The 13,317-nt window shown below is 43.6% G+C and overlaps 1 protein-coding gene across 41 annotated transcripts in view; it reads left to right on the plus strand.

Moving 5' to 3' along the window:
- The window catches only part of HMBOX1 (homeobox containing 1), a 117,228-nt gene that overhangs the window by 63,858 nt on the left and 40,053 nt on the right, over positions 1–13,317 (plus strand). For all 41 annotated transcript variants that reach the window (XR_015282652.1, XR_015282651.1, XR_015282653.1 and 38 more), the window contains 2 exons: positions 4,725–4,835; positions 12,010–12,163. Coding sequence is in view for 36 of the 41 variants with exons in the window: in XM_086875538.1 (XP_086731664.1) it covers positions 4,725–4,835; positions 12,010–12,163 (265 nt within the window). In the remaining 5 variants the exon portion in view is untranslated. The remainder of the gene's footprint in view (positions 1–4,724; positions 4,836–12,009; positions 12,164–13,317) is intronic.

The raw sequence follows: 13,317 nt of genomic DNA on the forward strand, positions 1-13,317 counted from the left end.
TGGAGAGGACAGGGCAGGTTGGAAAATAGTAACAGGGTATTAAAAAGTGACTTGAAAATAAAAGGGTGATTGATAAGAAGCAAAAACTTAGCATAACACTTCCTAGTGCTGGTCCTAAAAACAGGAGCTGCTTTTTATAGAAACTTTTTTAATGGTGTCTGTAATAAGATAAACAAGGAGCACTTGGGTTGGGCTCTGTATAAATAATCTCCTACTGATAAGAAAAAATGACAGTATAAACAGGAGCTAATAATAGTTCCTGCGGAATTTCCTATCCTGGTGTTTGGAGCTCCTTTTAACATCACTGCAGCCTGCTCAGGGTTCAGCCCCACGTGGGGCAGGTGAGCTGCCAAATTTTGATCAAATACAATTTGAAGTTGTGTGTTGCAGTTTTCTTAAATTGCCACAAGAATTGGGCACCTGGTTATGGTCAGAAGGCAAAGGATGAAGAGAGACAAGTAAACTTCTCTCAGAGGTGCTGGCTGAGCTTCCCAAGTTAGATGGAGGGTGGGGAAGTGTTTTCAGGAACTGATGTCTTTCTGTCCTACAGTAAAGGAGAGAGGGAGTAAAGTGCAGGGATGAGCCCTCTGCAGATGGGCTAAAGTGGTTTGATGGATGATGCCTCTGCAAGGTTTGGAAATATTACCTTTCCTGTTTTTTACACATAGGGAGTGAGGGAATTAAAAAACCACCCTTCTTTTCCTGAGGTTACAAAGCAGAAATTTCAATTCAGTTTTCTCAGTTCTTAAAAACATAAAACCCAAACAACCATTTAAAAAAACACCAACCAAACCCATCAACAGTAAAATGCAGAAATCATTTATTGGGTTGTTTTTAAATACACATAGAGCTTTCCAGGGTGCAGTTCTGGTACCCTTCCCAATTACTCTGCTTGTACAACCCAGCCCTGTCCTCCTGCCTCTGCCTTAATTGATAGGAGATCTGCAGGACTTGGCTTTAGATTATGCTAAAACACACGTGCAGTGGAAGGCAGCTTTGGAGCACTGCTGGAACAAATAAAATCCCCCCAGGTTTGGAACCCACACACAGGGATGCTGAACAAATGCCAATACACAGGGAAACTTTACTAGTTCCATTGTGAAGAGAATTCAGAAAATTCCTGAATTACTGATCATCTCAAAATGCATAAAACTGCATTTTGAGAAACATTTTCCTTCCTGGGTTGTTTTTTTTTTTTAATACTCATGACAACACAGAGATATGTTTTTCTATGATTTTGATCTTCGCAGGTTTTCTGTAAACAAGCTTTGCTAATCTCCTAAATTGATAGATGTCCTTTGCAAGCACTTGTTCTCTGAATCTGGGACTTTGCTTACAAAGTGAAGAATTAAAACACAGGCAGTTACTTTCTTCTCCAGGTCTGATGTATTCCAGGTGCTTCTGAAAACCTCTCCTGAAAGAAACATTAAAGAAATGCAAAGCAGAGCTGATGAACAAATCTATCTGTGAAGGTGAAAACCAGATCCCAAAGACTTGATGAATAACAGAGTTGAGGGTTATGAGCAGGTTTGAGCTGCACATAGCAGTGGCCTTCTCTTGATGATGTATTTTGACATTTATTTTATGTGTTTGGAGGGGAAGCTCTCCCTAAATCAGTTGTGTAGGACACAGCAGGCCTGGCCAGGGGAGTGAGCACATTTTTTTTATCACTGGGAAGTGTGACCTGCTGTGGGAAAGAGTGAGTGTGACACAAGCATCTGAACTGCAATAATCCTTTGTGGATACCACTTTCCTTCAGTATTTTCCATGAAAAAACTGGTGTTGTTCATAACCAGGTGTGTTCCTGGCCCTGCTGATGCTGAGCCTGGAGCAGCACACCCCTCCTTGATGTCCCTGCTTCACTTGGAGAGTGAATTTCCTCAGCACAGCTGGATTTTCACTACTCCAGAGAAGTTATTTCATTAATTGCTTCTGGCAGAAGGATGATTTCTTTTTTCCTGCCACTGCAATTCCCTAAAGCAGAGTGTGATTAGAGACAACAAGACAGGAGGGTCCTGGTGGTCCAGAAACCACTGTTTTCTGTGTGAAACCCATTTGAGATGCAGGAAACTCGGGCATGACAATTTGTGGGGTTTGTTTTTTACACTGAAAGGAGTTAACGATGGGTTTGGATCCCACAGCACTGGGATCTGAGACATCCTGGATGAGTTCTTCTGGAAGACTTTGCATGTGACCTTGGGTTGGTCAAGCTGTTGGGATACTGTTTTGAGGCCTCTAAACCTTGCTGAGGTGCAGATAAATTTTATGCCTTAAAAACATTCTGCAGCAGCAGCTTTATGAGCTGTGAGGACTCGCAGTAAGTCAGAGGCTCAGCTACTGTGGCTAGATGACAACCACAAAAGGATCCCAGCACAGATCCAGCTCTGTTTGGGAGAACTTTGATGCAGTTCAGGACACTGGCACAGTGCATAATTTGTGGAAAAAAGCTTTTTATGATGAAGGTGGCACAGGTTGGTCAGGAAGTTGGTGTCTTCCCCATGCCTGGAAAGATTCAAGGTCGGGTTGGACAGGGAACAGTGTGATCCAGTTGAAGGTGTCCCAGCTCATTGCAGGGGGTGTTGGACTAGCTGACCTTTAAAGGTTTTTCCAACTCAGATTTTTCTGTGATGCCATGAAAGTGGACATGGCAAGACCCAACTTGAGTTTTTTGGCTCCTGCTGCTGTGCCTTGCCCTCGAGCACATTGTTTGGAGCGGTGACATCTGTGCCACGTGTGACAGTGTCAGGCAGCCTCTTGAGCAGAATTTGGATTTTCCACTCGGGGCAGACTTGTAATCTCTATTTATAATTTTTATCTGCCAGTGCTTTGTGTTTGTATCTTAGGTTGTTATCCAAACACTCAACACATGCTAATTCACTACAATAAGTGTAAGTGGACCGTAGTAAACAAGTAAATGACTGGAGCTGTTACCCAGTGATTAATTAATGGGAACAGGGCAGCCAAGAGCAGTGAGACACAAACCTTTGTGTCCCACAGGCCAGGACAAGAAATGGCTTTTATCAATCATAATAGGTCAAGAGCTGCAAATTTTCAAAACTTGGACTTTCCACTGATGATGAGGCATGCAGATGGCAGGGTTTCAACAAGGCTGGAGCCTCATTTTGGGCCAGAGAGTGTTATCAACTTACACTGCCTTCTTTTGGTATTAACTTGTGTGCTTCCACAGTTACTTGATGTAAACTTGGCAGGGTCTGAGGGTTGTGTTTGGTTGATTAATTCAACTTCCCCAGTAGTATAAACTCAGTTTTAGATCCCAGTGTGGGCCCTGGGGGTAGGCAGCTCTTGGCTGTCCCAGCTGTTCCTGAACTCTGTCGGTTGAGGGCAAGGTTCTGGGAAAATCAGGGTCTGTTTTGTGGGCACAGCTCTGCTGAACAGCAGTGAGCTGCTGTATCTGAAACAAAACACACCCATCTTTCCCCCAGGACAATTTAAAATTCATAGCCTCTACAATTCTACTTGTGGAAAAACAATTAAGAGTACAAACCCAGTGATTTTAAAAAATCTGGTCGGTGTAAACCCACCTGAATATGATACCTGAGAGTCAAGTTGAGACATTTTGAAGTTAACTACCTTCAACACACAAAAACCCCCATAATAAACCCCCACATTAGAAGTGGTGAAACTACAGGGGGCTGTTTTTCAGGAGTTAAATATGATTATGAGAGCTTATAAAACCTTGATGCATCTCTAGAGGGGGGAGGTAGTTTGGGTTCTCTGTGCAAACCAGCCTCTACCTGCCCGGGTGATTTCACCAAGCAGGTGGTGGCACAGGTGGTGTTGGCAGTATATTGGTACTTGGAGCACCTCCTAAAACTTCACTTCTCAGGAGAGTTTGGATGTTGTTAACCTGTTCTGAAGGGCCTTGTGGAAGGCACAGGGTGTTCTGAAGTAGTGCTTCAGTTACTCAGCAAACTGCATTTTTGACATTTTCACATGAGCCTATTGCTGACCTCTTCATGCACTTCTAAACCTCTTGCTGTATTTAGTTCCTCTGCTGATCACTTCTTGCCCTTCCTGCATTGATCCTTCATTCCCTGTCACGCTTTGGAAATAACTATTAACTTCTAGGAATTTTTTCCCCTTCTTACTGTTTTCTTAGAACTCTTGCTTTAAAAACTGCAGTGTTTTGTCCCTAATCATGCCTGGGTACCTCGAGCTTGGCTCCTGCTTTGCTGACAGACAGCTGCTCTTTCTGGCTTCTTTTCTGGCTGTTGTTACAGCTGCTGACAGTTGGTTTGCTCCATTTCTGTGCTGATGTGATCTATGTCACATAAACTGTTTCCTTTGTTTAGCTCCTTTCTTATTCAAGCATCGGATGATAAGAATTTCCTAACAATCATTTTTTATATAATAGTGGGGAAGGGGCTTGTTCCCATTTCACAGATGTAGTTTAGGAATCAGGGAAGGTGTGGACAGTTTGAGTCTGTGATAGCTTTGGCTTATCAGTTTTTACCCTCTTTGCTTTTGGGCTGATCATGCAGATTCCAGGGTGTTCCTTGAGTGAGGTTGAACATAGCTCCAGGGAGAAATTTGGGCAGTTTGGGACTGAGCAGGGGAGCTTCAACTCTGCTTTCTCTGGGATTGAAGCATCACAAGTTCCTGGGCTTTGTAAGACACCACCTTTTATCAGTAGATAAACCACTTTTAAATGTTTGGTAAAGAAGAACTTTTCTCTTTCTTTCTTCTGTTCTGGTTTTTCACAGGTATCAGTCAGAGCCGGATCTCCCATTGGCTGTTGCAGCAGGGGTCGGACCTGAGTGAACAGAAGAAAAGGGCATTTTACAGATGGTACCAGCTTGAGAAGACAAATCCTGGTAAACAAATGCAGCCTCAATATCTCCTGCTGTTTATTTATGGAATGGAAGCCTTTTGTTTATTAGCACTGATAATTCACTTCTTGGAATCTGGGATACTCCAGAGGTTCTCCCTCTGACCAGGTTGATTTTTAGGAGGGTGGGAACAAATTGCTTTTTGCTTGGCAAGAAATGATGCAGAGCTGCTTCATCCAGAGCTGGCTCATCCAGAGCTCCTCAGCCACAGGTACCTGCCCTGCCCTCCCACCACTCACTAAATCTGGGAATCAGAAGCAGCCAGTGAAGTTGTAATCAGTAAACATCAAATAGAAGCTGAGTATCTTCAGAATGAAGAAATAGAAACCATTAATAATGGCTGCATAATATAAAGTTGCAGCAAAAAACCCCACCCAGTTTGTCAGAGAGGATCTTCAGAGGATTTTGGGTTGGATCTCAAGCTCACGGATGGGATGTTGATAGTTACAGTGATAAGCTGGAGATGTGTCTTTCAAATCCCACCTGCTTTTCCATATCTCAGAATAGATCTTGAATACAAAAAGAGAAGTAAAGCTCCTCATTATCTTTAACTAACCAGCAATCTTCAAAATCACAGTTGAATTAATTTCCTTGTATTGTTCTTCTCCATAGATTTTGTTTGATCACAGTTCTTATTTTTCCCTTTTAACAGTTTTATTGTAAAGATCAAAATATTTACGTTTAATTTCCTTTAAACATTGGCTTGATTAAATTAACTGTGTAATTGTTTCAAGGAATTTAAAACTCAGGCTCTCTAATGTGAACTTGGCTTCAATATCCAGAATTCTATTAAGAAAAATTCCAGTGGAAACAGAGCCTCAAAACTTCTGCTTTGTGTATAAACTGAAAATCAAGAGGCTCCAGCTGATAGTTGGCCTGAGAATAATTCAGATTTAAGTTGGGTGGGTTCAGAGGGATAACTGAGCCTGTATTTTCTGTGAAGCATCTTAAGATTCATTTTCTTAAAGTTGTTTTAAAGAGTAAAAGTGCCAAGAAGCCTTGATTTTTGTGCTGGCTGGACTTGTGATACTGAGGATCAGCAGAACTCCTGGGTACAACCATCCAGAGCCAGCTGCTTGGAAAGGCTAGGGTTTTACCCTACAAAGTAACTCCCAGACATTTCCCTTTGATGAAAGGTGTTGCCTCCAAAGCAGTAGAAGGACTTGAGAGTTTTTGGGAGGTGTAAAAACCATCAAAACCCTCTCCAGATGAAAGCTGTTGTGTGGATTTTTCCCAGCCTTGCATCCTTTATTTGCAGTATTACATGGAGCTGTTTAAAGAATAGTATTTTGTGCTAATAACAGAACCCTTGTACAACCTAGCTCTAAAATCTTTACTTCTTCCTCTTTACTTTCTTTTTCCCCCATATCCATGAGCTCATGTCTTGTTTGTCCTTTTGCTCTTGAGAGTTGTCATAGGAAGGAAGATTTTCCACACTGAAGATTTTGGCTGAAATTGAAATGAATCAATATTAACTCTGCTTTGCTTTAGACATGGAAAAACTCGTTGAAGAGTGGTTGTTTGAGTGTAACCTTTTTCCCAATAAGAGATCTTAAACAGCATTTTCAAGGAGTGTAAAAGTCAAATTGTTTCCTCTGCCTAAGCTAAGGGACTATTTGGATGCACTTAAATTCCTTTTAGAACCAGACAGCACTTGGTTTCTTTTTAGAAGGTGAGGTAGAGGGAAGAACCTTCAGTTTTCCTCTCACTGTCAGGAAAAATCTATCTGATTTTTATCTATCTGATTTATCTGAAAATCTGAGGAAAATGGGGTTGTATTTATTTATTCACTGTAGGCTAATCCACTCTTTGAGTCATTGCCATCTATTATATTGCAGGTGAGACTAGGTAGCCAAGAAGAATTAACATGGGTATGAAAAAGTGTGCAAAGGGAGGCACCAACCTTGTCCTGGATTTAAATCACTGTTAAAAAAACCATCTGGAGCTGGAGTTTTGGGTGCTAGTACACAGTATCCTGTGATTAGTAGACAGAGTAGCTGGTCTGGTTTCCTCCTTAGAGACAGAAAATGAGGAAATCATTGGGGCTTCCTGCCATGTTCCCAAAAAGTGCTGCCATCACCACACTCTCTGTAGGGTGTGAAGGATTGTCCTCCTTGGAAGAAACTTGAGAGATGAAATGACTGCCATGTGGGTTTTTTCAGTTGCTCATTTAGTAAGAGATGGCATTTGGCTTTCTGTTCTCATACATCCCATCTTTTCCAGTTCCAGCTGCTGGAGGAAGATCTCTGTCCTTTGAGAGAAAGTCAAGTTTGTATGCAGAAGGACCTGCAGGTTTGAGTTATCAGAGGGCAAAGTGAGGCTTTTGGGAACTATTGGTTCCCAAGTTTCTGTAATTCCTAATCTTGAAAAACTGGATCTTCAGAGTAAACCCATTTTTTGACTGAATTTGTGTAGTAATGGAAAGAAAACCTAAAATTGAAACAGTTTTGGAGGACTAGGACAGCAGATGTAATCAATTTCTAAACTGTGAAGGAATAGTTTGTGTAGAAAGGACTGGAGATCTCTTGGCAGACTTTCCCTTGGCTCTGCCAGTTTTTCTCTGCAACTTATAGAATTCACCTTTTATGTCCCTTTTCTATCTCCTGGATACAGGTGAGACCTTTCCCTGTGGGTGACACCCCTGCCTTGCCTTCAGCTCCTCACAGCAGGACCTGTCTTTTTACTGTGCTTATATAAGCAAATTATGACTTAAAAATATATCAAAAGATTTTATTTTTTTTTTAAATGTGCTGTGTGATGCTTTAAATCATCCACAAGCAGTGCTGCATCTGCCAACCAAAGGACTTGATGCTGGGGAGCCTTAGGGCAGTTTTAGGGTGTTGCTGGTCCTATATGGAAGAGACTCAGCAATTCCATCCCTTCCATTCTTTTCCAGCTGGCTTTGAGCTCTTGAATGTGCTGTTTGTTATTTGCCTGGCTTTGATTGCTGGTTTGCATGGGCAGTTTCTGCATTTCTCCTGTCCTTGGTGGTGGGTGTTCAGACAGCACCAGACTGGAATGTTGCAAAGGAGACTTGAAGTCTCATGGAACAGGAGGAAAACACCCACTTGTCCCACTGTATGCAATAATCTTGCTCAAAAAAATGTCTTAATCAATGTTTTCTTGGTAGGAGTGATGTCAGAGTTAATGGCAGTGCTGTGAATTCCAGTGTGCTACTGATGGAAATTTTTCTGGAAGGAGTTGCCAGTTAGGGTGAAAGGCAGTGGTTTTTTTTTTGTTGAAGGGAAGAAGTCAGTGCTAAATGCAGGTGTTTAAAAGGTCTTTATTCCAATTAATAGGGATACTTTTCATTTAGATGGAGCTTTTTTCACACAGGCACCACTTGTCTGTCCTGTGTTTCAAGGAGGACTGAGAGCATTTTGGCAATAGATAAATTCTGTATATTTCAGAAGCCAGTAGTGTCCTGCAGTGTTCTCACTATTATTTTCAGAGCCCATAGGTTTTAAATAATTTTGGGGATTTTTTTTTGATTGGTAGTTGTTATCCTGATTAATTTCCCTGTCACTGGCTATTGGGCAATGTGGGAAGTTTGTCATGGAGTAACTTCAGCTTGTCTCTTGCCTCTGTGTAGTGCAAACTGAAGCTGGCACCTCGAAATGATGTGTTAAAGTTACAGATGGTTACAGGCTGCTTCCATTTAGGCTGGGTATTTATTTCTGCCACTCTTCTCTAATAGGAAGGCAGCTGTGGTCACCTTGGAGAGAGCCATGGGCTCTTCCTCCTTGAACAAAAGGGAAAATGAAAGGGAGCTATTATCAGGATGTAGCATCTCTTTTGTTATTTTCATAGCGGTTCTTGTTTAGCTATGAAAGAAAAGCCAACCCAAAATCAGGGGCTGGCTGTCCCACGAGGTTTGCACTGGGAAGGGCTGGTTGGGAATGTGCTGTTCCACAGAGCTGCAGAGCAAACAGGCTCTGCTCCTCTTCCTCCCCACCCTGGGCTCTGTATCCCTACAGAGCACCTGTACCTTGTGCTGCTGCTGATTTCTGACCGAGAGGTGTTTATTGTGTGATCTGGGGTCAGCCTGGCTAAAAATACAGTGAGGCATCTGTTCTTATCAGGATAATGTACAGCAGGTACTTGCTGCAAATGAAAACTTGCCAGGAAATGGTTTCTTGGAGCTGGGAGATGCCTGGGGCTTTCTGTGACCGTGCAGTGGCAGGGCCTGCTTGAGCCCTGGGCTGGGGAGCAGCGAGTGCATGTGATGCTCTTAGAGCAACTCCCTCCCTTCAGGATGGGACCTGGGATGTGCAAGCCTTGGCCAGGAGGAATTTTGAACGTGGAGAGAGCTCCATTCCAGCTGGAGAGCACATCTCCTGCCTCCTCTCCCCCAAACCCACCTGCAGCATCCTCAGTCACACAAAAAATTCACAGAGAAATCGCAGTGCTGTAGGAGAAGGTGCTGAGCACTGGCAGGGAGTGAGAGCTGTCTCCTTTCATTTCTGCGTGTGAAAGGAGTTCTTCCCAGGCGCTTCACCTCTGCACCCCTCAGAGGTGTCTTGCTGTTTGATGCATACACTGAGAACCTTGTACTGTGTTTTCTCCACTCTGTCTGCTCAGGAGAGAAGTTTCACTTCTCCTTAAAAGCTGTTTTAAAGGGGTTTAAAAAAAGAAGCTGAACTGGTGACTAGGATGGAACTTGCTAAGTTATAAAGAAGTGGAGCTGGGTGGCGAGAATATTGTGATGGAATGTTGGAACAGCAGAATAAACGGGAGCTCATTGAAGAGATGGGGATGAGGAAAAGCTCCGTGGGTTCCTTATCAAGTGTGCATATCATAAATGATAAATTTGGATTCAAAGTCATCTCATTTCACCCTCTGCCATGGGCAGGGACATGGACACTATCCCAGGTTGTTCCAAGCCCCATGCAACCTGGCCTGGGACACTTCCAGGGATCCAGGGACAGCCACAGCTTCTCTGGGCACCCTCTGCCAGGGCCTCCCCACCCTCCCAGGGAACAATTCCTTCCCAATATCCCATCCATCCCTGCCCTCTGGCTGTGGGAAGCCATTCCCTGTGTCCTGTCCCTCCGTCCCTTGTCCCCAGTCCCTCTCCAGCTCTCCTGGAGCCCCTTTAGGCTCTGGAGGGGGCTCTGAGCACCCCATGTTGCCATTTTTCCACACGTTCAATCAAGCCCATTTTGGGCCTCTTTATGCATTCACATCCTCCTCTCTTGCTGTGTGGGGGTACTTGCTTGTAATTCTCAGCATATTCCTCTCTTATCTGCTGCTGATATTGATGTTACCCCATAGAAAAGAGAAATGGCTAAATTGATCTAGGAAGGCTACTAAAATAAAAAAGTGTATTATATTCAGTACGTGAACATACCTGTAGCAGCAGCAGAAAATTTATGCTTTCGATGCAGATTTTTTTTTCAATCTTTGTCTGAAAAATCTCAGGCAAATTTAATGGAAGGATTCTGCATCTCTTGCCTTGATGTGAGGCAGCACTGATACTCCTGTACTCTCCCTGTGAAATCAAATCTTTAGGTAGGGAAAGTATATTGCTAACACAGTGCAGGGAAAGCTAATTTCTTTTCCTGTTCTCCCCTGTCTCTTTCTAAAATTTTCCCTTTTTTTTTTTTTTTTTTAAGTTTTTGAAGTGTATTTAAAACCTGGCAACTTGATAGCCACCCAGCCCCCTAAACTGTGCAAGTAGTAGAAAGACTAGATAAGGAGCTCTCCTTGAAATGGCCTCCCAGTAAATTGGCACTATAGGAAATATTTCATGTTTCAATGGAACCAAGTAATCTGTGTAGGCTCGTTAGCTGGGAATTAGGGAGAGGCACCGTGCCTTGTGTGTGCAAGGCAGAGATTGTGGGCTTCACTTCCTACTGACTCCTCCTGGGGAACATTTGTAAATTATTTTGGGCTCCACTACCTAACACAGATGCAAGCCCCTGGCAGGAAGAGAAAGACTCCGTGTGCATTTCTGGAAAGGAACGCAGCCAAGTGCCTAAACAGCTCATTTCTTGCTTTTTAGCTGTAGGAATTTGTTTATTGGTTAAACTCCTAGGTTCCCTTGACCCTTTCACTCCACTGTGTATTAGAGGAGCGGTGTTGTTACACTAACACTGTGTGTTTTGATGATTAAATCCCAGCCATTCTGAGTGAGCCTGAGCACCCAAAGGGTGCCCAACACCGTGAGCAGGGCTGCTGCTTCTCCTGGATCTGTCCAGGCTGGCTCAGTGCAGGAATTCCACTGGAACCCAGGATGCTTATGGGATATAGGTGGTGATTTATCTTTTCATACAACCTTTTTCTCTAGTTTTTTTTTGTTGCAGACTAGAACAGCTCTCTCTTCCCTGCAGGGGAAGTCACTGAGCACAAAGCTTGTCCTTCAGAACATACCCTGATTTCTGTCCTTGTGTCCTATCCCAGATTCCCATCCTCACCAAGGGATGGAGGAAAGATCGATCTCCCAGAGTGTCTTGATTTATTTATCTTGATTTATTAACTGAGAGGCTTTTGTGGAAAGGATCAGGGGTAAGTTTCAAAGGGGCCTTTCCTGAAGGCATCTTGCCAAATCCTGTCCTGTGCCTGATGCTTTCCAGCTCAGAGTCACGGAAAGGAGAAATACTTTCAAAGAAGGGGAGCAGGAGAGGAAGGTTGTGATGTTAATCTGCTTGCACTGACTTTTTCAGGCACCCTGGCACTTGGGAGCCCATGATTTCCCAGGCCATAGGGTGTGTTTCTATTGGTGGAGCTGCTTTCAGGTATTTTCTCAGCTCTTTAGACACACTGAAATACCTTTGGTAAAAATTTCCCTTTTGCTTCCTGAGACTGTGGTATAATTAAATAGAAACTGCTATTTTGTGACAGCTGAGGTGGCAGCACAACCTAAATGAATCCCATCTGGGGCACAGTTCACCCTTTTCCTCTTGATGAAGACAAGACAGATTTTCCTCAGTGCCCATCAGCTCCTTGGATTTCCATGGTCATCCCGTTGTGCCTTGGAGGTTGGGGAATGGGAATTCTAGCTGGCTTTGTACACCTTTAAGTTGTCTTTGATAATATTTTATATTTTTTTTCAGTTTGAACGGTTTCATCACCTGTTTTGTTCTTTTTTCACGAGCAGGAGTGAGAGGACGAGCCTGATTTTTAACCCTCTGGGAAACACAGTGTTTATTGTCCCTAGGGGCTACACTAAGCATGAGACCCGCTCCCATCCCAATAGAAGAGCCAGAATGGAGACAGACGCCTCCCCCAGTCACAGCTACCTCTGGGACCTTCAGACTACGGCGAGGCAGTCGGTTCACGTGGAGAAAGGAGTGCCTGGCTGTTATGGAGAGGTACGTGCTGGCTCTCTGAGGGGGTTTGGAGTTGGGAAAGCCAAGGCAAGGGTCCTTTTCCCTGCTCTGGTTTTCATGGATATGTTGTAGCCTCGTGCAAGCCTGTAAGAATTGGATTTGTAATGGTGGAGTAGGAGGAGCTGTTTTGCCTCTTGTGTTGTTTAAAAAATTGTAGCTCTGCTCCGGATCTCTTTATTTTTGTACATCATGTCCTTAGCTCAGTCTGAACGTGTTGGTGTTCAGCTCTCCTTGCAGAAACTTTTCCACTTATCCTGATCTGGGCTCTCTTGGGAGGGTCTTGCAAGCTCTTTCCATTCTACATTTTCTCCTTTCCACTTTCCTGACTTGTCTTCCTGATGCCTCGTGGTGTTTTAAAGTGGATACCGGCATTTCGGCAGCGCTGTAATTGTTTGGGATGCAGAACTTTGCCTAACAAGCCGTAGATTCCTGGTCCAAAAAGGCTCTTAGAACCCTTTTACAGGAGCTGGGAGCAGCACAGAGCAAAGTGGATCTTTCAAATCCATATGCAGAGTGGCAGGTGATCATTTGAGCTCTCAGCTCTCCTCTTTGAGCCCAGGCGTGCTTTGCCTTTCCTTCTGCTTACAGGAACATCTCTTTTGTGGGTAATGTTGTACAGTAGAAAAGGGCTGGGGAACTTGGATGTAGTTTAGGGATGAATGCTTATTTCTGTCCAGGGCTAAATGGCTGGGAGGAGTTTTCCCCCTTCTGAGGAGCCTCCTTTCCATGGAAGGACTGGATGACTGTGTGTGCTACCCTCCTCCTGGGTCTGCAACCCCTGTGAGATCTCAGCCAGCAGATTTGTATGATGTGATTTTACAATTTCTTTAATGCTTCCCTTTCCTCTTGGTTGCATGGGGGTCTTGGGAACTGATTAGGAGCAGGAGATCATCTTTTGCCAGAGCTAAGACTGAAATCCTGAGCTCCCTCAGGAGCAGAGGCTGGACACACTTCTGTGTCTTTGCAGCACTGGAACCAGTAACTTAAATGTTTGTTTCCCTGTTCTGGCCTGGCACTGATATTTTATCTGGCATTGATATTTTTGGCTTTGCCTGAATGTTTCCCCAAAGGAAATAACGTAAATGTTTAAAATCTGTTCTGCCTTTTTAGGCCCAACTAATGCAAAGACCTGTGAT

Source organism: Cyanistes caeruleus, chromosome 2 (assembly GCF_971803275.1).
Source record: "Cyanistes caeruleus chromosome 2, bCyaCae1.hap1.1, whole genome shotgun sequence".
In the NCBI taxonomy this organism is placed as follows: Eukaryota; Metazoa; Chordata; class Aves; order Passeriformes; family Paridae; genus Cyanistes; species Cyanistes caeruleus.